The following is a 26150-nucleotide window of genomic DNA, read 5'->3' as shown; positions in this document are numbered from 1 at the left end:
AGGAATGCCTATGCAAATTACTTGAGGTTAATGGAAATTGTTTGGTTGCTTTATTTGTCACTAAGTATCATGGAAAAGTTTCAAAACACTGGGGTTTTTTCCTACTTCATCACTAAACTGTGTGAATTTAGGTCCTGGAGTTTCAGAGGAATATCAGCTCAGATTTATTTCGGCCTTTGTTTTGCCTGGTATTGAAACTTTTGTCTCCACAGTCACTTCTGTGCGGTTTTCCTGGCACTAACAATTATCAGCCAAATTACTACATTTGTAATATGTTTTTTTTCAGTCCCTTGCCTTTAATAATCTTTCTTCAATATAGTGGCAAAATTAATCCTGTGACTGCAGAAAAGGGAGTCTGTAAATTCTAAAAATTACCTTAGATGATGGGTAAGCACCTGCAGCTTTGATTTTGAGGGCAGAAAATGAGGTGACAGTGTTCAAGTCATGAAAGTAGATGAAGAACAACAGTTTTCACAGATTCTGTTTTTCCTTAGTTAGATGTGGAGTGGCTCAGTAGAGCTAGTCAGGATGGAAGGACGGGAATGTATTCCAGATTTAGAGTTGATGCAGATCACTTTTCACTTGAGGGAGGACAAAGATTAAAGGTGCTTCTGTATTTTTTGAGCAGCTCAAAGATGTTTTTTGCCCCTTGCCAAATATTTACGGCAAAGCTCTGATTTTTTGCTGTAGGTAGCACTCTGGTTTTTAAAATGTGACGTTGAATGCTTCCTTATGGAGGTTTTTTGCATTTATAAGCTGACTTTAGAAGCTCATGTCCTGTTATACTGCATAAACAAAAGTTGTATGTTCTAATTCTCACCTTAGATTTTTAATAAACACTCGATTTTCTTTGTACTTTTTCACTCCACCTAATTGTACAAATTTCCGCGTGTTTGTGTATTTCTAGATTAAACAAACTCAATTGCATTCTGATATTTGATATATGTTTGTTCCAGATGTTGGTGTAAGAATAGCAAAAAATTGGCATAGCTCAGGCATGAAGCATTTGAATTTATTATTTTAGGAAGGTACAAACCGCCTGCAATTATCAGTAAAATATCTCTGTGCAACAAGGGCTTGCTTGCTCCTTGTCTGTGTGCTATTTGTGACTTTTTCCCAATGAAAGAGAAGTTACAGTAGTGCTGGAAAAAAGCACTACTTGCTGCAAAGCTTTTGAAGAATTCTAATTTTATGATTTGTTATCTTGCATTATAGTGAAATTCTTTGGAAATGCAAAAAGCTCTGTGTTCTAGCATAAGAATAGCTTCACTGATGTGTAAGAGGCTGCCATAGTTTCCAGTGCGAATTCAGATTTTCACAGAATTAAGCTGGAAGAGAAAAGATTACTTTTGAGCTCAAATTCCTGGAAATGTCCCTCCAGACTTAAATTAATCTCGTCTAGGAACCTGATACCAGTGCAAAGGTGTGTGACCCAGAAATGAAGATAGAATCAGTTTTACATTTTTAGAACGTATTTGTTCCTATAACTTCAAGGCCATTTTTAACTAGAAAAAAATGACCATATGTGTATCCGTAATGAGCAGTACAGCGATGGCAAATCTCCAGCAAGGATCACTTGTCTTCTAAGGTCATATCTCAGCAAACACTGCGTGCTCCCACGAAGGGCAGTGGGAGTGGACCTTGCTTTGCCTGTGGTGAGGCTGGGACCATCGTTACGGGATCCTGCTATCAAAACCAGACTCTGTCTAAACGCCTGCTTTTGTGATAGGTGTGGTACATAAATGCTATTTTATTAAATACTGAAATAAATTACTGAGGTTTGACCTCAGCTAAGGCTTTATCACTGTTGCCCTGCTGGTGAACTCTAAGGCAGAGCTTTTCCGTGGAATTCAGCATGTCGTCACGTTTTGCTAGAAAGAGTTAATGCAGCCTGAAGCTGCACTGAAATGCGCAAAGCTGTGGTTCCTCAGGAAAAGGCAATACAGCGTAGGACCAAAGCTCTTCAGTTTGAATTTCTTTTTCACTGTAATGCTGTCTTGAATCTCCAGTGAAATGCAAGGGAGAAGTATGGAGAGAAGGCAGGGTGGGTGCTGCTCCCTGGGCTGGTATTTTCAGAGCTAGTCAGCTAGCAGCTTCCCTAATCTTGACAGCTCTAGTAGTTACCCCTGGGATAGAAGGAACAAAAAAAAATCAGAACAGTCCATAAAGTTTCTGTTGGTTTGAAAGCAAAAACATCTGCTAGAGTCATGAAGAGTTTGTTAGCGGAGTTCAATAACAGGAACGCCTGCAGTTGATCAGCTGTGCCCTCCGAAACAGGCATTACTGCCGTCAGGAGAATTTATTGTAGGGGAGTCAGGAGATATGGGGAAGATTAGGGCAACAGCAAAATGTGTCAAAATAATGTTTTTGTTTCGTTGGTTTCAGATATAAACTTTCCGGGTAAGGAGTAAGTGTGGGCATGACGGTTTCATATTCAGATCTTGGCTGTGAATCGTCAGCTGTTGTAATCCAGGATGGTGTGCGTGTGCTTAATGCGAGTTTGATATGGGCTAGACGGACACATCCGTAAGGCATTGAAGTAGATCTGTCAGGGTTGTAATGAAGCAGATGAATGTAGTTTCTATATTACCTTGAGAAGCGATGAACGCCCAGCGCTGAAACAAGGTCCGTGGTTGCTGAGGTGTGCGTACGCGTAGGTGCAGGCACCCATCGTGTTGGTTTCAATGAATATGGCAGATGCGGAGTGTCTCGTGGGAAAAACCTGACACTTGGTAAGAAACTGTCCTCATGTATATGGCACTTGAAATAATTCTTTAATAAGTTGGACCCTGAACTGAATTTGGTATATTGCAGGTTTCAGAGTAAGGACACGCTGCGGTGCAGAGGTGTTAGAAATGGCTCCACAGCTGAGGCTGGGCTCAGAAACCCACATATACAAACAGGATGAAAATCCCTTTATTTCATACAGTGTATGGATTTATGAAAACCCTGAGCTGTTTATATTACAGAGGCGCCGTTCTGTATTTATGGTTACAATTGTGTCTGCTTTGCCATTATAAACTCCTATTATCAGGGGTTTACAATGTGGCTGTAAAAATTTGTAGTGGATCAAAACTTAACACATAAAGGTCAACCCTGTGATAATATAGTTTTTAAAATTCAATTTTAAAAACTTGGAGTCATTTTTAGATTATGTGAATATAAAAAAATTTGTTCTAATTTTAGGATTATCCGGTATCTTAATGCTGTAGCGTAAAACTCTCTTGTTCTACCAAAGTAAAACTCCCATTGTTGCATTTCCTTCTTTTAACTTGCGGTGTGGTGTCTGCTCTTCCCTCCAAGTGAGTATGGTTTCTTGGTATTGAATCCAGGCCTCCAATGGGCCCCTGACAGTAAGCAGGTACAAGAAAATGAAAAATACCTTCTGTTTTCTTATCTAGGGTGCTTGCTTGCATTTTGCTTTTTCTAAACTCTTTCAGCTTTCTCAAGTGTGGAGCTTTAGTTAGGGCAGTGTAATGCTGCCGCCATAGGAAGTGAAGGAGCTAAGCTGTAAGCTTTGCTGATATATTTGAATGACTCAGGGACAAGGAATCATGAAATAGTAATCTCTACAGTGAGGAGTCTATGATTCTCTCTCTTTTGTTGTGGTAACATTTGAACACTAAGTTGTGTTTTTCCCCAAAGTTGTGTGTATATATGGTAATCATTTTCAAATGGTTTTGGATCTCATGCAGTCTACAGAGCCGAAGAACTTGCATTTTTCTGTTGTTGTAAGTTCGTGTGAAGACAAATGAGAGTAGTGAACAGAGGAAGAAAATTAACTTTGTTTTGCTCTGTCAATTGGGGTTATTTTTTTTTGGTACCAGTCCTTTGAAAACAGTAGCGACTTAAGTATTTAAGCAGTTATAGTAACGTAAGGTTTTCATGGTGCTGTCAGGAAAAGGTTTGTGATGAGCATTGTGGACAGATCTGATGTTGAGTCAAACCAAAAATTTCCACAGCCTTGGATCTCTGGTAGTGACTGGGAGCAGATGCTCCGGCGTGCAGGAGTTTGGAGGTTGTGGTCTTCTTGGAGGCTGTGTCTGGACTGTTGTGTTTGATAGCCGCTGATGAATTTGAGCTAATATATCTTTCTAGTCATCAGTGTCACCTGCAGCTGAAAAAAGTGTTTTTTCTTATCTGTCCAGAATAATTTCACAGTACTGCTGCAATGCAATGCAACGCCTGAATACAGAATTTCTAGTACTTTACAGCCCAGTGAAATAATCTCAGTATTTAGTCTTCGTAACAAATGAAACATCAAACTCTAATTCTTTATGGGTTCTTAATTAATATATTGTTATTACTGTCATGAAAAGGTGACACTAAGATGATGATGAAGCGCTTCCAATTAAACTGCAAAAAAGTCAAATCCTAAAAATCAAGTCGTTTGTGAAGCCAGCTTTAAATTAACTACGTTAGTGTCAAAATGAGAGATCTGATAATTCAGTTCATGAAGTCTTGGAAGTACTCTGTGGTAAGTCAGTACAGGTACCAGTGCCTCAGGATAGCTCTCATCAGTGTGCTTTAGAACAATTCAAATTATGAGAAGTTTGTAGAAAAGGTTTACATCATTGACAGCGGCATTTCACAGCGTTCAGTTCCTCAAAACAGAGGGTTGTCCTCTGTATTGAGCTGTTCGGTATGTTCATTAAGTACTTAAGATTAAAAGAAGAGACAATTGGGTTGTCACAGTGGCTGTATGGATACATTGCAGTCAAAGAACAGAAATCTTTTCATCACTTTTGATGTCAATATTTGAGCTCTTTCTGTGGTCCAACATATTGTCATCGATTTAGGAAAATATATACGTTGCTGTACCAAGAGCAGACTGAAACAGCTTTTTTTTGAAAAGCATTTAACAGTAAATCTGATTTTTCAATTTTCTGGGTTTTTTTCAGTGGTTCCACCAGGGAGCCCTGGACCGATCACTCGACATGAATCATACGACAGCTTAGCATCTGACCACAGCGGGCAAGAGGATGAGGAGTGGCTTTCACAGGTATGCTTTTGGGGGTGTTCCCGTTGAGGAGTGAAACAGTGATAGTATCCACTGGAAGTAAAATTCCCAACTTTCCTCAAAATGGAAAGTAAGCTTCCAGTAGGCCATGGGTATTCCTATGTGTAAAACTGACTTCGCTCCTGACTTAACATGGTGTGAATTTGATGGTCTTTATGTTTTATGCAAACTCCATTAAAAACCCTGTAAAGCCTCCACCATTACTGGCAGAAGCCATCCTTGGGAAGTTCAGGATGAAGTGGGAAGTTTATGATGGCAACAGAAGGTTGCCTCTCTACCTTTTTCTCCTGACCTGGCTCTTTCGAGACATGGATAAAGGAAGCTGGCTTGGCAAAATGGTGATGTCTTCTCAGTCGTGACCGGTGCTGTATTTACTGTGTTTTAATGTAAAAATTATAGATTAACTGCTTTACTTCCTCCTTTTTCTGGTTATCAGTTGCTGTATTACCTGCTGATAATTCCTTTGAGTTATGGCTAGATATAAAGACTGTTGTGCTTTAAGATGATCCTATTTGGTGGAATATTTTATATATGAGGTTAAATCTTTGTAGTTTCATCCATTCTTGCTTTGTTTCAGTCAATGAAGCTTCTCTTTAAGAACATAAGTACATCCTCGACTATTTGACTCAAAACATAACTTCAGTTTAAGAATACAGGTCGTGAATAATACACTGAGAATTAGTGCCTGTTAAAAATAAAAGGTTAGAGTGAAATAAATAAATAAAAATTACAATGCTCTGGATTTACCAAAGCAATTGCAGAGTACCTGATGCACAGAATTCACCCTGACAAATTAGGTGGGTTTCCTTTGGTTTAAGAGCAATGTTTTTATTGAAGTGATGCATTAAATGTGTTGCCGGGGTGTATGGCATAAATATGAAATATTCATGGATGTGATTTGCTTCTCCCGCTGGTGAATAAATCATACACAGCATTTTCCTAAAATGAGAAGTTAGGTTTCCACGTGTAGCGGTCCGGGAGCGACATTCATTGGGGAATCTATTAATGGGAGTCAGCTTACCTGGCAGAAGGTTTGGAATGAGGCTGCACACTGATAGTTCTTCTTTTCTTATGCTGTCTGTAATTTGTCAGAGCATAAAGATGGCGAAACTACTCAGTGTAGTCAGAAGGAATTTTATCACTGAGCTCATTGGAGCCAAGATTTCACCTGTAGTTTTCCACCTCCAGTTTTCCTCTCCAGTGCTGTTGGGATAGTTCAGCTTATTTCACTTTTCTGGTGAGTTTCTGGTATAGTGTGCAACCTCAGGAAAGAGAGCAAGGTAAACCTACATTATAGGGGTCGGTTTATTACGAATTCTTGGAAGATATAAAATGTCAAAGGAACCTAAGACTGCTTCAACTTCATCACATCTAACCCTCTAGAAGAGTAAGTATATTTATATGAAAAAAAAAAAAATCTCAAGTGATGTCACAGCGGACAGATAATTCGGAGAATGCTTCCGGAATGTTTCATTTTTGCTAAGGGAAAAGAGTGACGATAGCTCGTTTGAACATGAAGAAGCTTAGCATTCTCCAAGCAAGCCACTTTAGATTAAGCCTAAAGTGCAAGTATGTTTTTCAAAATTAAAGTGTTGTTATCAACAGTAACAGCATGCAGTGAAAAAACACTGCCCTTCACTTCAACTTTTCAATTAGAACAGGGGGTAATGTGTGCTGTCAGTGTGAAGTAGATACAATATGTTTGTCCTGCACACAACAGGAGAGTGAATAGGAACATCTGGCCGTAGCCTCAGTAAAATTGCAAAGGCATCTGTTTACCTCTCGGCTCTGTGACACTGATGGTTTCAAGCTTAAAATATACAGATTACTTTATCTGTGGCCTAATTTACACTGCTACGTAAAAGCTACTTGTCTCAGAAACATCTACAGTCGATCTGAGTTACACCAAGATAAATGCAAAGATGGAAATAGTGCTAAATAGGCTGCGCATTTGTCATCTTACGTTAGCAGAGAACTTAGAACAACACTATCCAGTGTTTAAAATTGCTTCTTAAAGAGTTAGGAATCACTGCTAGTACACATCTATGTCAGATACATGCAAAAAATATCTTATAATTAATTTCCTCACTAAGTTGCATTTTTCCTGTGAAGCTGATCATTATTTTAGCAGAAATCAACAGGAATTTAGTGGTCTATTTTTGTCATCTTAAAAGTATGACTTCACCAGAGCTTAATATTTTCCTTTCATATTTCCTTTTTCTGATCTTTAAGGGCCTTTTTGATTTTTAAAATTGTGTTATAGAAGACTTACGCTTTGTTTACCCTTTTATTTGCAAGGCCAAATTTTCCTGATTGTATGTTTTCAGCAATGTAACCATCTGAAATTCTCATGGTTGTTTGAATTCCTAGCGTTGGCTCATTTGAGAGTTTGCCAGAATTGATACCCATCAGGTTTATAGTTAGCGGTGTGAAAAGATGTTTTTAAAATATTTTGCGTGCTTCATGTACTGAAAGAACTTATTATTCAAATGTTCATATCTAGACTCTCACCGGGAGCCAATACCTAGAAGAAAACCTGAGTATTTGAAATTTTAGTGTGTTAGACACACCGCCTGCATTCCCTGTGCCTTTCGGAAGTAGGCGTGGGACTGCGGAGCTTCTGTGGCTGTGTGTGTCTGCACATCCATGTACACAGAGACACATATACATGCCTGATACAGAATAGATGTAGGGTTGTGCATTGCAAGCAAACACCCTCACTTCTCTCTTCATTGTCAGCATTTCGGTTAAATGAATGCCTGTGTGTGTGTAGGTGCCCTTCTGATCCCCATGCGTTGCACGTGTGCGTTACATCACATCTGCGGGGCAGTGAGCCGGACCTGGGCTGCCGGGGGCTCACGGCACGCTTCACATGGCTCTCTGTTACAGATCTCGTTGCTTCCCAGCAAGATGGTCTCTGCCAGCAGTATCCTCAGATGTGCCAACAGGCATTAGGAGCTCTGATTTGAAATAACGGTTTGTGCTATGTACACGTGGAGCAGCGCTGTTGAATGTGGGAGCTCTGAGGAAGCCGCCGTAGCAAAGCCGTGGCAGCTCGCCCTTTAGAAGTGCGTCCTCTGACCTGGTCAGGACTGAGGTTGTCTGGGGGAGGTGGACTGGGTCCGTTCCTTTGTCTGCTCCGTGTAGATGCAGGTGGAACCGTGTTCCTCTGTTTGTTGCCACAAGAGTAGCTTTGCAGTGTTCAGGTTACAGAGCGCATTTTGTAATGGCAAGGGGAGGAACGAGCAGCGTCAGGCGAAGTGACAGCCAGGATGGACTGTCGTTCTGCAGAACAGTTGAAGAACCAGGGTGCAGTGTCTTCAAGCTGGTGGTTCAGGGGCTTTCAAGGCTCCACAAGAAGCTCTAGGCTCTGGCTGGAGCATCGCTCTCTAGCAAAGGTGTTCAGAATTGTCCCTTGTTCAGCTTTCCTCTGACCTGATGGCACAAAACACTCTTTTTGCTTGAGAACAGCAGGATTCTGGAGGTTCAGGGTATTGAAGAAACCAGTCAGTATATTGCAAGTTTTTGTTAAGCGTTTCACTGTCTTCCCACAGGTGGAAATAGTGACTCACACGGGGCCTCATCGACGCCTGTGGATGGGCCCACAGTTCCAGTTCAAAACGATCCATCCCTCAGGCCAGACCACCGTCATCTCGTCCAGTTCCTCAGTGCTGCAGTCGCACGGTCCGAGTGATACCCCGCAGCCTCTTCTGGACTTCGATACAGATGATCTGGATCTCAACAGTCTCAGGTAAAAATAAAAGCAATTTCCAACCTGTTTCACATTTGTTGTGCGAATAGTTTCCCTCATGCTTAAATGAGGCCATCTGTGTAGAACGCGTAATAGTTTCATCAAGCTTGTCCACATGAAAGCCTTAGAAGAGCGTGTGACTTGACAACAACAAGAATTCATCCGTGGCCAAGCAGCTTAGATTCCTTTCTGCTGTCCCTTCTTGGCTAAATGACAGTGACAGACAGTACAGTGTCCGGTGGTGGCCTTGCTCAGTGTCGTCTTGGCTTTCGCAGTTTCTGCATTGCTTAATAAATTCGTTTTCTCAGACATGAGTGGGAGCTTTATGCCATAGATTTAGATGCTGACTGTGACGTGGTCAGTGTGTTGGAACAATAAGTGAACTTCTGGAATGTTTTTCCCCTCCCTGTTTTTTTTTTTTTTCCCCCTTCCTTTGCTTCCTTCCCTGTAATTCTTTTTCATGTCTTTAATTCATCTGGTTTTGGACATTGGCTGATTTGGAATCGGGGGCAGAGGGTGGGCCTAGGGAAGAAGGAAGGAGAGCGAAGGTAAATATGGGTTTATATTTACTGAGAGCTAGCGATTTTGTAGAAGTGTTTTATGCACCATGTGTTTCCGTGTCCTGTCCAGTAACTCCCCACATTTAACGAGTTTCCGTGCTTTTGACTCTGCATGTGATTTGAAGTCCAAAGTTCTGCGGTATGGACTTGGATTGTTTGGGACTCTGTCTGAAACTCTTATGATTAAACAAGAGAGCTGGATAATATGACTAATCCCATTAAAACTGGGCAGATTGTCCTGGGACTGAAAATATATGGGTTTGAAGTGTGTGATTTCTCCTTGCATGTAATTACTTGCAAAAGTAAGGATATAGCCATCAAACACATAATTTTTGTATTGTGTATATATGTATACATATGCAGAAAGAAAGCAGAAATTAAAAAAAATAGATATACATTACAAAATAAACAGACAATTACAAATGTGTCTTTTCTCCTAAACTGACAACGAAAATGCTGCTGTTCAGGAGGGTGATAGAGGCTTTTTAACCAGTTTGGGGTGCGTGAGCTTTCTCCTTTGAAGCTTCCTGAGTGCTCACATCTGAGACATAGTTAGGGGATACTCGCTTTGTGTAGAGTCTCAGTCTTCTGTCCATGGATTATCCAAATTTTGGCTCTGCAAAGGCAAGAAACATGCAATTTATCAACAGTTGGCTGATTTAAAAATAAATAGTTGCTTAATTGGTTCAGCTGATTCAGGTTTGTGATTTAATTGCAGCCCTCATGAGCAATTCTTTTGACACAGGTGGTAACTATAACTTATTGTTTAGGATTCAGCCAGTTCGGTCAGAACCTGTTAGCATGCCGGGGTCATCACGTCCAGTTTCTGATCGCAGAGGAGTTTCAACAGTGATTGACGCTACCTCAGGTAGAAACATGTTGATTTTGTGTTTCCTTTGATATTCATGGTGTTCATCAATCTTGTCTTTTTTTGTCTGATAACATATTTACTAACCCTTGCTATGTACTTAAAAGGATGTCATGATTTTCAGCTGCACAGTAGGGTAAGTGCTGTCTTATACAAATACTTACTGAAAGTACCATAATGATTTTTTCCTCTTACTACTCCAGTCTGAAGTCACAGTATTGTGGTAAGATATGAACACAATATTTAAATTAAGTTTAACATAAAGTATAGAGTGGTAAAGTCTGCGTAAGCTGAACAGCAGAACTGTATTTGCAAATATTAATGCTGAAATGCTTTTATTAATGAGTGCCTAAAGCACAGAATATTGCAGTTCCATCTCATTTATAAAATAGCTTTCATTGAAATGTAATCATAAATGTAATTGATTTCTGTGAACAGTCGAGACAACAGCATAGTTTATCTAATGTTTGTGTAATAGGCACGTTTTCACTACTCTGCTCTAAAAGAGCGTGTAAATTTAATACTGCAGTGATTATGTTAATATCAACACAGTAATATATGTACTATAAAGTTTTCTTCTTTTTTCCCAGTGGTGGGGTGTCGTCTGTATAAAGAAACAGGGACAGCGGAGCTTTATATTCTAGTACAGCTGTATAGCGTCTGAAGGGTCCACACAGCAGGATTTTGTCAAATAAAATCTCTCACAAGTAGAATTATTAAACACACAGCATTAGTCAAACAGTCAAGTCAGAGAGGATTTTAATCTTTAGCGATTTGAAAATCCCTGGAGACTGCTGATTGGATTGAGGTTAAACTGTAAAAAGAGACTGTAACACATACAGAAACTGGGTTTTGAAGGTTGTTTTTAAGAGAGTTCAAATAAAAGCTCCTGTTCCAGATTCTGTTTGCTATTGATATAAATTCTGAGTCCAAGATATTGCATTGTTTGCCAAATTAATTTATTTGTGTATAACAGGATATTTTTTAGATGTGTTTATAACTGAGTTCAATAATAACTACATTTACTTTGGATATTGCGGATTGTCATTATAAATTCCATTTTCAAATATTTAAAACTGGTTAAATTAATTCTTGTTGAGCTTAGACAAACATCTGATGCTGGTTATTTAAAGGGAATTTTCTTTGTTTTAGTACATGGTGAAGTAATTTTGAAAATGATTGTTTGATACAGAAGAAAACATAAATGCATCAGTTATGATTTTTTTTGGACCAGTTCATCTATGCTTATTACCCCTAAAAGGTTACAAGCTTGAATCATAGGAGTGCTTCTGTCTGTGTATCTGACACTTCAGATTCAGGGTGATTAATGGCATAGCTGTTCCTCACCAGCGATGGGACCGTGCCAGCTGATACAGATAGAGATAGCTGCCTTATTAGGGTTCTTCTTTTTTTTTTCTCCTGTGTATGAAGGGAGCAGTGCCGTTACCTGTAGCATGGATGTGTGATAGTTCTGGAATAGAACCATTCTGAAACGGGGCAGTTCCATCTAGGCTAGAAACAATGAACCATGGAGGACTGTTCCTCCTCTCTGCTAAACAACCTTCCCTGTCGGGTGGATGGGGCCTTAGGACGAAGGGCTCATGTGAATGTGATGAAGCTCTGTTGGTAATGCCTTTAACATGTGTGTCCATATTAAAATTGCCAGAGTCAATTGTATACATTGTTATGACACTGAAAATATATTTACTGTACAGCAGTGACTCAGTTTTGTTATGACACCTCATAAGTTTCTTATAAACAATACATGGATTTTGTTAGGGACATGCTGATAGCAGTATTTTATTTAGCTTCGCTGCCAGACAGTTTGGATTTGAATTGATTTTTGATTCAGGGACTTTACCATCTATTTGTAGGTTTCATGTTGCCTGATCCTCGTCGTTTCCCATGCAGAAATTATTGGTCCAAATTCAGGGTAGATATGCCAGATTATGTGTGACTGTACAGGGGTGTGAATTCTGCTAGAGTAAAGGAGACCCAAGAAAAAACATGCGCTGTTCTTTGAGATCTCCTAGTATTCTTGTAGCAGGGCCCAGCAAAGGGGAGAAGAGTGTTTTATGCTCGCTTTCTTTTCTTCCCACCTATGAGATGTGCAGAGAATTACATTAAGCTCAGCTCTGAATCTTAAAGGTTTTATTTTAAATGCTGTTCATGTACGACATGGCATTTTTTGTGTTAGAGTCCACTACTGTTAAGCATTCTCATTTCCTGCTATTACCAAGGCATGCCCTAAATGGCTTACATTCTTTGTGGAAAACAAATTTATTGGAAAATACGTTTTTAGGTTTGAAGGATTTTTTTTAAGTAGGTCATAAATTTTTACTACCTAAGCTGAACCAGGAAGTGATTCTTTGGTTGTGACCCGTGCGTTTGAGTTTGTTGCACTTTATGAAGATGCTTATCTGGCTGTTTGATTGCCTGTTGCTTAGAGATACAACCAGCGTGGCGCCTTGTCTTATCTAACTCCATTGCTTTTTCTTCCTATCAAAAGATTTCAAGTACATGTTTGTCATCTCCCATTATTCTTCTGCCATTCCTGACAGCTCCCTTCCTTCTCCTCCCTCGGTGACAACTGAAATTTGTGTAATTTTTTTTAAATCATTATTTTCACATCTGTGAAACTATGGTATACTATATGACAATATTAGCCAAAAGATCATCTGCAAAAATGGTATTTTCAAGGTGGATGGCTGTGTCTGTAAAGATTACTTGTATACATTTTAAAAACATATATTTCGGTGTGATTATCTCAGAATTGTGCTAAGATATTCTCTGTTGGTTTCTTTTGGGTTTTTTTTGAAATGGAATCTTTCAAAAAAGTTTGCAAAAACATAGTCACCTAAAGCTACTGGACATTTGTCCCTTAGTGCACACATTTTAGTCAGATGCATCCCAGAGAGAATATACCCCCAAGGATTAAATGTGCTGTAATTCCAGATGCTATTCCAGATTGGCAGTTAGAAACGTTAAAGGGACAACACTGAGCAGAAAGCTTTATAAAGCAGGAAGCCTTTAGTAATAACGGAATGAAAGAAGCCCTACGGTACACCCAGTAAATGCACACGGTGTGTAGCAGGCAGGCGCGTGTGCCCGTGTGTGTGTCCGTCCTCTCTGAAGAAGTGCTGGGGCTGCTGGCTGGTCGCATTGAGTTTAACCAAAGTAGGGTGAGGGTACAGAGGTCACGTATCTAAATTTTGTGGTTTTGGATAGCAGGGTGGATGGGAGAGGCTCTCAGTAAGTCAGGTTACGTGTAAGAAGTTATTGGACACCACAGATGAAGAGAAACCTTACATTTGCCCTGTCTGCAGGAGATGCTGAAGCTCACACTCTTCACACAACTAAACCAGCCCACCCTGAGATGGAAATCTGTACTGCAACCAAAAAAAAAAAAAAATCTACTGGCTTGATTTCAGAAGACCACTCTGTAGGTGTGACTCAGAAACATTAGATTACCTGTATACCTTGAATGCTGTTCCTCTCTTTAGTTGGGACTGGCTTTAGATATGATTTTTGGCTACCTGAGGATATCTACAGAATGATGGAAACTAATTTAGAAAATGTAGGCATAGGCTAGACATGTGATTGAATATTTCCAGGCACCTTTCTGAATTTTTTTACTATAACCTATGGATGAATGATGCACATTATATATGTTACATACCTGAAAAAATCAAACCTGATTAGAACTCTACTAATAATAAATAATGCATAAATTAATGGGTGTAGGAAGGCTAGGATATCTGTATGGAACAACAACTCTGACCTTCCAGAAAGGGAAAACCTCCAGAGAAAGGATTTTGGAGCAGTTCCTCATCACATCACTGAATTTGCTCACGCAGCTGTGTTGAGTCTGTAAGGGCAAGTGTTCCTCTTAAACTGCAACAAATGTGCCGAAGGGCTCGGGTACACAGGTATGCTTGGTCCAAGCTGTTAACTCAGTCCTGCTCGGTTAAAACAAAAGTGTGTGCGTCTCTGGGTGTATTTACGAAAAGCCTTGTTTATTCTCTGATGTGAAGAGGTTTTTGACACTTATCCATCAGTCAGGGAGTGATTTTGTTGGATTGCTGGCAGAGTAGGTGGATGTTGACAAAGATGTTGTCTGATCTCTGTTTTCCATCAGCCTTTTCCTGCTCAGAGGAGATTCGTTTCTTTCTTGCTTAGGACAAATACAGAAGTTAGAGTGGGAAGGGTTTTAATGAATAAAATTAAATTGTATTAGAAAAATATCCTGAGCACTTTTGCTCTTTGTGTGTGGGGCGGGACGGGGGAACCTTTCTGTTCTTCTCTGAAACCCGCCATGTGCTGTGCTTCTTCGGGCTGCACACATCATTCTTTAATGAAGATTGTTTATTACTGTTGCATGAAACTCTGACAATACTCAGCTCTCTTCTGGTTACTTCAATCAATGCCCACTTAAAATTGGCTTGTAACTTAGTACTTCCCGTTGTTTTGTGTGCGACTGGCTGATCCTGGACAGATAGCTCCTTGCCTGCAGAGGGTTTAATGAACAGAAGAACTGACTTGGGTTTTGTGGGGGAGGGAGGTTGCCTCCCCTCTGCCCTTCCCCTCTGCTTGTGAAGGGTCTTTTATTCTTCATCACCACACCTGTGAGATAGGGACCATGGGACAAATTTTTATTGTCCAACAATGCTCTCCCTTGGAATTTAATAAACACTTCTGCTGTCACACCTTAAACCATCTGAGCTCTTTTCTGTTGTATGCGCCATCAAATATTTATTCCCGAATGCTGTACACCAGAAAGTGCTGCCTTGGAGTAGCGGAGATCAGTTATTCAGGTAGTAAAGATGTGTGAATGCAGCTGGCAGATGAAGTCACCAACATTAGGAATTCCCAGGCTGTCCCTGTTGCCCCAGGCAATAACTGACAGGCCTGAGCAGTGCCTGGTTTCCCATTACGGGCGCTGGTCGGGCGCGGGGAGCCCTGGCGTCGCGGATACTCGAGCTGCCCTGCTTGAGTGGGGCCGGCCAGCGCTGGAGGGTCCTTGTTGCAGAGACGTGTAATCAATACGGTCTGGAGTCCTTGACCTGAACCTGTAATTACCTGGCTGGTATAAAGGTGGTCTGTTGTTGCAGATAGAGATTGCACTCCGAACCTCCGAGTATAATGCTGAGCTTTGAAGCCAAGGAAGAGATTTGGCCCTTGGTCTATTCTTCGCAGCAACTGAGAGGTTTTAATCATCGTCATATAACAAGCAGTTCTTAGAGGGCATCACCTGTTTAGTAACAGCAAAAGCACGTACCCAGCACTGCCTGCTTTGTACTTCTGCGTTCTGTCAGCTTCAGTTTAAATGAGTTTGTTATGGTTCTTTCCTGGAATAACTTCTGCGCCAATTCTGTTAACATATCTATTTACAACACTTATTATGGTACTAATTTGAAAAGCATTTTATATGTTGTTCCTAGAATAGCAATAGCATGTGGGATGTATTGGGTATTTTTGTTTTCTTGGTGCAATAGCACACGCTTGCATGCGCTCGTGCTCTCTCCATCCTGTGTGTCTGCCTCGCTATAAATGTGTGTGTGTGCGTGAGCTGCATAATACCCAATGCTGGTACTTAGAGTTTTATCGACTTGATTTATTTCATCTAATTTGAGAAAATGTTATCTGATGGTTTTTGAAGAGAGCCTTAAGACAGAACTGACTTCAGCAGGCTCCAGGATGCCAACGCAGTGTACACGATTACATCTGGAAACAGCTATGCCCTATAGACTGCGGGGATGTGAAGAGAAATTAAAGTGACCTGACACTACTGACTGGGCACTTGCTGCTGGATCATTGCCTGGCTTGGGAAAAGACTCAGCTGCAGGGATACATGGAGTAGCATTAATGTCTTGAAACACTGGTGGGTGTTTTCTGCAGGCGGAAGTGTACTGGAGAGGACAAGCATGGGGACGGTGACTGAAAGGCAGCAGAATTGTGTTGTACTGGTTTATTTTTGCCTCCCTGTGATGGTTATGGGTGGGTTAGTCTGTCAGTTCAGGAGGTGGGAACTCCGTAGTGATGTGGGGTAGCTGTCACCCTGCTAGTGACAGAGGGGACTGGGATTCCTCATCCCAGTTTGCCTTTGGTTTAGCTGAGGAGGCTCGTAGCGATTGAAGCCATCCATCTCTTCTAAGATGGTTGTGCTTCGACATGTGTGTATCAGCTTAAAAAAAATGGTGCAGCATGCAAGTTAGTTTCACAGATGCAAGTGGAAGTCAAAAATCAACAATTTCTAGACACTGCTGTGTTAGGTTGAACTGGACTTTAGCCAACTTAAGTTATTCAAAGAGCTTAATGTGCCCCAAAGGCTGATCACCTTGTTCCTCTTGCTGATGTGATTTTTTGATAGTTCACAGGGAACTCTGACAAACAAGAAACTCAGCGATTCCCGTGTTGATGTCACAGCTAGATGAAAGCATACCTGTGGCCTAGCCAACATCATGACCAAATACAGGGTAGTGGGGTTTTTCTTTCTGTGTGAAGATGAGCTGCAGTGAGGCCTCCAGGGGCCGGGCTGTGGTCACTGGTGCAGTCCTCCGCTGCTCAGACAGTTGTTCTCGTGTCACACAACCCACTTGACGCGTGTACCAGTGGTCCATTAATGCAGACAGTGGAGTGTCTTATTGCCTAAGTGTTAGATACTCACTTTCAGCTGGGGAAGCCACCTTCAGGTCATATAATGGTTTGTCAGCTGAAAAATAGCAGTGTGCTAGAGCATGGTCTGCTGTGAGCATATCAAAGCCTTCTGTTTGTTTATGGGGAAAAAAATCCAAAATGCACAATGGGTATTTTGTATATCAGTAGGTAACACAAACTCATTCGGAATATGAGATTGCTGTATTAATTGTCTTTCATTAACAGTTGTCGCTAATGTTCTGCGTGGGTAGCTTTAAAGTTCCAAATAAGTGGAAAGTGTTGATTCTAATCATATCTGACACCACAATCTTCTGTGGAACGACACATGAGCTGAGATTCCCGATGGGCTGCTGTAGGATACAATATTTATTATGGCTTGAGATCTAAGAGCTCCTGGCTACTGTTAGACTTACAAGAGATCCAGAAACCTCAGTGTCTGTACTTGTGTTTTTATAGATTGCACAGAAGTAACACACCGTACAGTATTTGCAAAGAAGCGTGTTCATTTATGTTTCTGCTCTTTTTATGCAGTGCTTAAAGGAATCATTTACAAATCTTGATATTTTTATAAGTCTGTAATATATTCGATAGCTCATCTATTCATCTAGGCTGTTTGAAATGTTCTTAAAACAGTATTAGATGTGCAAGTTAAAAGAATAATATTTGAACATCCATCTGCAAATGAATTTGAGTCAGTATTGTTTCAGGGAAAGCTTTCATTTAGAAACAGTTTTCCAGTTTGTTATAGAGACATTCTTATTTAACGATTTCACTAAATTAGGCCATCCTTCAAAATATTTGCTCACTGTTTTCCATATTTGCTTTGAAAAACCTCTAAATATGCTTCATTATTTCTTGCTTTAAGTGTGTCTCCCCCCCTCTGGACTGCAGTCTCTGTCAGACGCTGGGTTCTTAACCATCAGGATTACTTACTGGTTCTGGTCCTCTTGAGATCCTCCAGCTTGTCCTCCCCTGCTTTCAGGAACTGTTCCAGAACATCAGCCCTTGGCCTCAGGGCTCCGCAGACTTTTCCTTTTGTCTTTCAGCTTCTTTCTGCCTGGAAAATACCCAGAGGCTCGATGTCCATGTCCCAGGAGCACAGCAGCCATGTGAATACTGTGGGTTGTGATGGCCTCTGTAGAGCAATTACATCTGTAGGTGTAAAGCTGGGTGTGAAGCAGTCTCCAAGAATGTTTTTTGGGTTTGTTTTTTCAGGGACAGTTGGAACTGGTGTGGCAGCTGCTGCAATGTCTCCTAGTTTCATAGTGAATCCTAGTTTGTTTTTTTTTTTTCCCCTCTTCATTAGATAGCAAAAATAGCTTTTAAAAATAAGCATGGTGGCTTGTTTGTGATTTTTTTTTTCTGTTTTTCCTAGTAGTGAGATAATAGTGCTGTATTTTAAATCACTTTACAAAAAGGGAGGAAAAACAGAGGATGGAGTCGATAAACTGCTGGTTAACTGCGCAGCCGTTGAGCTCTCCGCTGTGCAGTGTGTGAGCTGGCCACCAGTGTCATACCAGAAATTACTTTTAATGTGAATCTCTATTCTCCCTTGTATTTGATCATACTACAGAAAATATATTGTTTTGTGGATAATACTTTACTATGTAATAATGAAATGTTTGACACTTTTTAATATTTCCAGCGCTGCCAAAACTGGTTCTTCTATAAGTCACTACAGGCTTCATGTCTGATTTCAGAGTTCATCTGGTCCAACCCACTGCTCATGGTGGAAAGACTCTACACCAGCTCTCTACACAGACTATACCTGGATCTATACTGAAAGAACTTTAAACAAGAGCATTTGTCCTCATGTTTTTTCTTAATGTAAAGTCAGCACGTGCACCTATTTTCACCATGGCTAATCCAAAATCAGCAGGTTTTAGCTGTTGTTCATTAGAGTGTCAGAGGGATGAGTGGGCAGATGTGTGGGTTTAGGTATGTACCATATGAAACTGAGATCTTTGGCATTTGGTGTATTTTAAAGGGGGGTTTAATGCTTTGAGGGTGTTGTAATCACAGCCTGCTCACCCTGTCTTCTCCTCGCTGGAGTAAGGATGTTCTCTGCTAGAAATAAATATTTATATCTAGGTTGAAATCTAGTCTGTTGGTACTTACTTGTATATATTTGATTGCCTCAATGACGTCAGGGGTAAAAAAACAGATGGAAAATATTTTGGTTTTCTTAATTATCCAATACTGTGAAGTACCCATCGCCTTGTGGTCATCTTGGCTCCTGCCCCTGCTTTGGGCTCCATCCCTGGCATGAGCCCAGCCCGTTTTTAATGGTGCTTTATCTGCTGCTTGCATTGCTTTTAACTTTCACTTTTTATTAGAACCAAAGCTAAACTGGGTGCCGGTTAGTGCTCTAGCTGTGGGTGGAATGCTACAAAAAGCCGAAGCTGGTGCCAGCAGGCAGTTGCTGCAGAGAGCAGCCGGCGCGTGGGGCGAGCTGGGAAGGGGAGCGCGGGGTGGAAGGACCCCCTCTTTGTCACCATCCTCCTCCTCGACTCGTTCTCATGTGCAAGCATGGGGTCGCTGGCAGTGCCTCCAGCTGGGAGGGCTCTACAAATAGGAAATCTCTTACAGCCTTGACCGCTGCCTGGGGCTCGCCTCCTTCCAAAAAGACCGCGGCGTCTGAGAGGGAGCGTGTAAAGCCAAGTGCTCGGCGTACATAAACCTCCTGGTGCTGCTCCCCTTGTAAAGGTGAAAACAAGCAGGTCACAGTCAGTAAATGACAGAAAGCAGACTTGGGATTATTCACATCATTAGCACAGGATTTCTCCAGATAAGAGAAGTGGTATATGAGCCTCTCTTGCCCTGAGGCTGCCTTTCGTTTACTGCGCAGGGCGTGGCCCTTTAAAATGGAGCAAGAACAGGGAAAAGAAAAAGGTGGTAATATGACTAACATATGGTTTTTGCTGGAGTTTGGCCACAGATTTAAGGCCTCAGAGTGGATTCCTGGGGCCTTCGTATGCTATCCCAAAACCAACACGAAAGCTTTTCCAAATACTTTTTATAAGCTCTGTGATTGTAATAGTCCCATCAAAAATCCCATGTCCCCAGGTCGGGTGGGGTGCAGGCTCTCCTCTTCCGAAATCCCAGGCTTCCAAGTCTCTCTCGCCTGATATTTCCCTCCAGCAACAGCGGGCAACCATTTGTGCCTCTTGCGCCGGGTGCGCTGTGTACGATACCTATGGGGCATCCAGCACAGCTGCTTTCCCCTGAGCTCACATCTGCTCAGAGAGAGGGGGACCTACGCGCGCTCGCTTGCCTGGGCTTTTGTCCCAGATACAGCTGGTCCTGGCTGCGCACAACCCACCTGTGTTCCTGGATAATTCACAGAATTTGCTAGGCTTTGGCACAGAGGCTGAGTGCTTGCTCGTGAGTATCCAGTTGGGTTTGAGCATTAGTTTTGGTAACTGGCCCCGCCATTGGCTTCTGCGTGACTTCTCCTTTGCTCCACGTTCTTCTGCGTGACTTCTCCTTTGCTCCAGGTTATGGTGCCATTGAGAAATGCAGAACAGGAACGGGAAACTCTGTCATTTGTAGCCTGTACTGGCGTAGTAAGGATCTTGCTATCTCTTTGCTACCAGGACAATTCCCACTAACTACCTCTGCATTAGTTGGAAAAGAACCTTTTCAGACTTTCACCTATATTGTTTACAGCGTGAATACTGAGCAAATCGCTGTGTGCTATACTGTTTGGCCATCTTCTAAAATATATTTTAAAAGTAAATGTATCATTCTCTAAACTTGTGATTGAATGTCAAGTTCAGTAATTGACCAGAGATCATCCACAAGGTTGTTTGTGTTGCTGGTGGATTTTTTAACAAACAGAAAGTTGGCATGAAAGAATTTGGAGAATAAATACTCTTGTGTTAGTCTTTTGGTTTTGGTATTTCTATTTAAGCTTTAAAAGGAAGAAAAAACAAAACAACAGCAACAAGCAGTATACAGTGAAACTCGTACATGGGAGTATGTTTTACCACTGAATTGAGATAAAAAATTCACTATATCATAAGCGAGCCATTTCGCCCTTGATTTGTGTCCAAAATATGAGGAAAAACCTTGCAGATGCATTATGCATTTTACAAAAGAACATATGCATGCATTTAAATCATTTACATTTCATCTTTTGCTTTCTCTTATTTTTAACCCACATTACAGTGAATGACAGCGTGTTTGGAAAACCGAGGTTGAAAGCAAAGTTTAAACTTTTATGCACAATAAGCTTAACTGCAAGCCGTGCTTCACTATTTCATGATTTTGTTTCAAAGTTTTGCTGATGCCTTTTCCTTTCTGTCCACTGAAGCATGTGACCAAAACTTTGGGAATCTGGCTTGCAGAAAAAAAGTTATACTGTGGTTGGTTTGTGCTAGTCTTACGGTCCTCGAAAGAAAGAGAATCCGTCCTTGCTGGAGCAGGTTCTCGGGAGAATACTCAACCGTGTGCTTAAAGGTGCTCTGCATCAGGGCTCAGGAAGACTATTAATTGTTGGGTTTTAGGCAGATTCAAATATTCCTCATGCTGTAAAATCCTTTTCAGTGGAGCTGAGGAGGGGAGGACAGAGTGTTTTTACTGGCTGATGTAATACCCTGGGATGACTACTTGTCAGCGCTACGTTGCTGTTTGTTACACGGGCAACTTTTACCTGATCTGCTTATATAGCAGGCAGCTGAAAAGGAATTGGAATTGTGGGTGTGATGTTTAGTTTCATGTCATCAGCAGGCACCACTTCCCTGTTGCTCTGAGTGGGCAAATAAAACCCAGCTTTATTGGCCTAGTTATAGCCTTTTAATAACAGTCGGGTGAAGGATTGTGCATGCCATGAAGTGCTGAGCGCCTGCTCTGAAGTGACGTGACTGCAGCACGGTGATCTGTCGGATGGGCAGCAGCCTCTGGCGCAGGTGAGGGTGTACACACAGTCCGCTCTCCCTTTTCCACAGCGGCAGAAGAGCCGAAGCCCTGTGCAGACGTACCCAAATGATGCTCGGCAGCGGGGTTTGTCACCTTCTCCTTGGGCGCTGGCTGTGCCACCCGCGGGCTGGCCGCCCGGTGGTCTCAGCATGGCACTTCCCTGCCGCAGCAGTGACAAAACCGCGGTGCCGAGACCTGAGCTAGCTCTGCATGGAGCCGGCTAGAGTTTATTAGCTTAGGCTCCGTGCCACGCAGAGACGGATAAACTGCTTGCAGACGCCGGCTGGCCCTTGGTCAGGGTAGCTGAGCTTGGGCCCTTCTGCATGCTGACCGCGTGGGGCTTCTGGGGTTGTCGGTGAGAGTTCGGCACACGTAGAGGCCACAGGATTTGTTTGCAAATATAGATTTGAAAGTTAGATATTTACACGTGCCTCTTCAATTCGGAGCTCAAAATGCAGAGTAATTTTCATCCCTAACAGCTTGCAGAAATTTTTCTTTGTTGTCTTCACCTTCCAGACTCTCTATAAGAGTTAAACCCAGAGCTCTTAATTTATTTTGCTAGTAAAGATTGACTTACGGTTGAGGATATCACATGGAGGACCTGTAACTTATTTGTATATCCATCCTTCCATGTTTAAAACGAAGTCAAGAAACTAATGAGGTTACAAAAATATTGCTGATCCTGGAGCAAATACAGTTGGAGAACATATGCTTTGGTTTTACATTTCTGCCTCTAAAAGGTGACATGTTCCGTGTTTGTCATTTAATTTAACATTCTATATATTTTTAAACGGCTGTATGATTTGAAATCTCCAGATGCCATGCTTTATGCTAAATGAGGTTGGCAGTTCAGTGATGTGGAAGGCCATTATCTCACCTTTGTGCTTCTAAACTATAGCCACTTGCCTTTGCCTGTTCATAATGCATTTACTGCGTTACAGCGGAGGAATTTTTAACACCTATTGAAAGCATTAATTAGGTATGCCATACTGATGAGCACTTTGAGGGAAGTGCAAAGCAAGAACTGATGCTGTTCGAGTTCATATTTCCCCCATCGCTTGGACGGGGGATTCAGTAAATGGCTGATGAGCTCCAGGGATGAATGCTGCCTGGGATTACTCTGCATCATACGTTGCCTTACTCTCAAATTTCACAACAATTATCTGTGTTAGTTATTTTGTATGTAGGTGGTGTCTTTAATATGCCACTCGAAAGTGAGTGTGAGGTGGTTGCATGCTAGTGGTGGCTCGCTGAGATGGTCCTCGGGTGGGTGATCGATGTAACCAGGATAACGTGGACTTTCAAACCACGCCGTGGGAACGCCGCTGGATTTTCACCCGTGCAGTAGAGTCATTTCCTTAAATGCTGCGGTCACTCCCATTGACTAATGTATCCTAAAGGAATATGATTTGATCAAAAAAAAAAGTTATTTATACATAAAATAGTAGCATTGTAGAGGTTTATCTTGAGGTGGTTTTACTCAGAAATGCTACTCCCATTTTTTAAAGTAGATTTATTGATATGATGTGTTCTCTCCTGCTGTTTAGCTGTTAGTGAAAGGGATTTCTCTATCTCCACAATCTTCTGTTTAGATAAAAGCACCACCACAAAGTCTTAGCAGCCAAAAATGCAAGTTTAAAAAAAAAAAAAAGTTCCAAGAGGTTCCATCCTGGTGTTTGGGGATCAATATAATCTCATTCCTATAAATTGAAATCCCTTTAAGAATGTACAAATTCCATATGTTTTGTCCTTTTCGAGGGAAATTGGTTCTGTTTCTTCAGATTATCGTGGTGTAATTTCAGAGGATAAGGAATACCCATAGAAACAGAAGTCCCCGTGTTTCCCAGCTGCACTCGCGCGGTGGAGCCCGGGCTGCCCCGACTGCTGCCGAGCCGTGCTGTCCCCGGCCATCACCGAGGGTCGATGTATGTGCGTCTGTCTGTGCTTGAAGCATGAAGCCAAGCGGGCAGGTCACAACTCTCACCTCACCACTTCAGCTGCTGTCTCTGCCTGTTCCCAACCGAGAGACATGGTGTGTCTCGATGAACAGCTCGAAATGGCTCCATTGCTACCAACTGCTGCTATCTATAAACCAATAAACCAAAATTCAGACTTTTGTATCCTATTACTGGTGACCTGAGTCAGCAGGTCTCCTATAGAATCGTTTTTCTATAAACTTGGAAAATGGATAATCATTACTTGGACTGTTAAAGTTCAGTGATACAAGAATAAGTCATAAATATGTCACTTGTATCTTAAAAGCTAACCAGCTAGAAACTCTCCCTCTTGTCTAATCTGGCCTCCAGTGCCTTTGATCACCATTTTCTCCTCTTTCTCAGCACCACAGCTAACTCCTTAGTTTTCCACATTTTCCTTTGCCATTGTGACAGTGTTCTGCTGCAGATTACAGCTGTGCTCCGGCACCATAAGGTTTATATGATTAGTCAGCATTTGGTTTCCATATATAGCAAAAGTACGTCTGGAGAAAATATTCTTGTACATATTTCCAGGCAATAGGATCAAAGGCCTCTCTAGGTTCTCGGTTTTAATTTATCTCTTCTTGCTTGCTGTATAGGGAACATCAAAAAGAATCGGTGTTCGCGGGAGGGAAGGGAGCCTTTTGCTGCGTAGCTTTGGGAGCACCGTTCATCCAGGCCAGCTTCGAATCCTGCCCTTTCTTCCTCCCCAGCACTGCCGAGAGGTGAACTTTGGTTTTCGTGCCTACGTGTTTCTATCCTGGTGTGACTTGTTCTTTTCTTGAATCCTGTCATCTCTCACATTCTTGTTTCCTTGATACTCAGAGTTACCCCTCGTCTCCATTGGCACCGATCGAGCTGCTGAGCTCTTCTTCCTCCCCATCACAGCAGTTCCCATCGTTCTCCATCCCGGTGTTGGCCAGTCTTGGTCAATCCTCTTCTGCCGTAACACGGGCAGGGTTTGTACGCTTGCGTCTAAACATTTGAATGCTTGTTCTGTCTCATCTTTGGGCTTTTTGGTAATTACCCCCAACCTCTCTTCATACTCAGAATACTTCTCAATATTTGCTTCTACACAAGAAGCTCATCCTTCAGGTGTCCACTCTTAAAACATGCAAGACATTTCTGAAGCTCCGTGGCTGCCGTGCTGTCGGGCGGAAATGGGAGAACTAAGAGCGCTTTGAGTTGGGGCTGCCAAGGAGTTGTGTGTAGGTTTATGTGCTCAGATTAGGTGCTGTATTTATCTCAGTATTTCTTGCAGCTCCATTAGAGCTTTTTTTTCCTGTATCTTTCATTAGTTTCTTACAGCAATAGCTTGCAAACCTTTGTTTTTGCAGCGTGCAGCAGTGTGGGCGCTGCTGGAGGCAGCCGTAGGTAATTGCAATTAGTCAGTAAGCAATATACTTTAATTATACAAATCCCTATAACATTTTCATATGAGGAAATTTTCTGAAATATTAGTAGGTGTAGTAAGACAAGACATTTGATACCTTTTTGCATCACATTTTTAGCAAGGCCTTTTTTCTGCTGATAGAAGATCTGCATTAAAAAAAAAATAATTAGTTTGATTTCAGTCATCTACTCAACATTTCTAAGCTACTTGCCAAATGATCCCAGGTGTGGGATTGCAGCAGGTAATTTCCTGCGCTGTATTTGTGTGGATGATTTTCTGTGTTAGAAGATGATATCGGCTCACCTGGCCTCTCGGTGACAGAGAAATCCTTTGTTTATTCATTTAGTAGGCAGATTAACCCTAATGAATATGGCTTCCTGGAAATAGATACGGGGGACAATGGCGAAGTGAGGAGTGGGGAGAAATGGGGCAAATTCCCTTTTCTTTCTTCACTTTTAAATAATGGTAGCTTTCATAGCAGGGTGTTTTAAATCGGAAAGGAACGCGAAATATGTCAACCAGAAATTCTTGATTTTAAGCAATTTTTTTTTTTTCTTACGGTTCAAAGAGGTGCTGAGGCTTTCTTAGTAAGTCTGGGACGATTCTGCCCTGCTGAATCTGTTTGAGCGCTTTGTCTTGATAAAGTGGGCATCCGAGATGCTTTGCACCGAACGGCACTTAACGGTTCAAAGAGGTGCTGAGGCTTTCTTAGTAAGTCTGGGACGATTCTGCCCTGCTGAATCTGTTTGAACGCTTTGTCCTGTCAAAAACTAGGATAAAGTGGGCATCCGAGATGCTTTGTACCAAATGGCACTTAAGTCCTTACAGTTGGATGACTTTGGTGTGTGTTTTTTGTGCTTACTCTTCACTGTTCAGTGGTATATGGGGGAATTTTATTATTATTTCTGGGAATTAGGGGTTCATAATGTCATCTTTCTTTGAAATAGATCATAAACTGTACTGGGCAGCCAGAGAAAAGTGTTAGCGTCTTACTGGCTTAAATTA

At 41.6% G+C, this 26150-nt stretch overlaps 1 protein-coding gene across 1 annotated transcript in view; it reads left to right on the top strand.

Annotated features, from left to right (window-relative positions):
- Positions 1-26150, top strand: part of LOC104469323 (breast carcinoma-amplified sequence 3-like) — a 234588-nt gene that overhangs the window by 36354 nt on the left and 172084 nt on the right. Inside the window, exons 8-10 of the mRNA XM_010083784.1 lie at positions 4902-5002; positions 8575-8771; positions 10102-10199. Of these exons, the coding sequence (XP_010082086.1) occupies positions 4902-5002; positions 8575-8771; positions 10102-10199 (396 nt within the window). The remainder of the gene's footprint in view (positions 1-4901; positions 5003-8574; positions 8772-10101; positions 10200-26150) is intronic.

Source organism: Pterocles gutturalis, unplaced genomic scaffold (genome assembly GCF_000699245.1).
Source record: "Pterocles gutturalis isolate BGI_N339 unplaced genomic scaffold, ASM69924v1 scaffold8140, whole genome shotgun sequence".
NCBI classification, from domain to species: domain Eukaryota; kingdom Metazoa; phylum Chordata; class Aves; order Pterocliformes; family Pteroclidae; genus Pterocles; species Pterocles gutturalis.
Note: the sequence above shows the minus strand (reverse complement) of the source record. Positions and strands in the feature narration are given on the sequence as shown.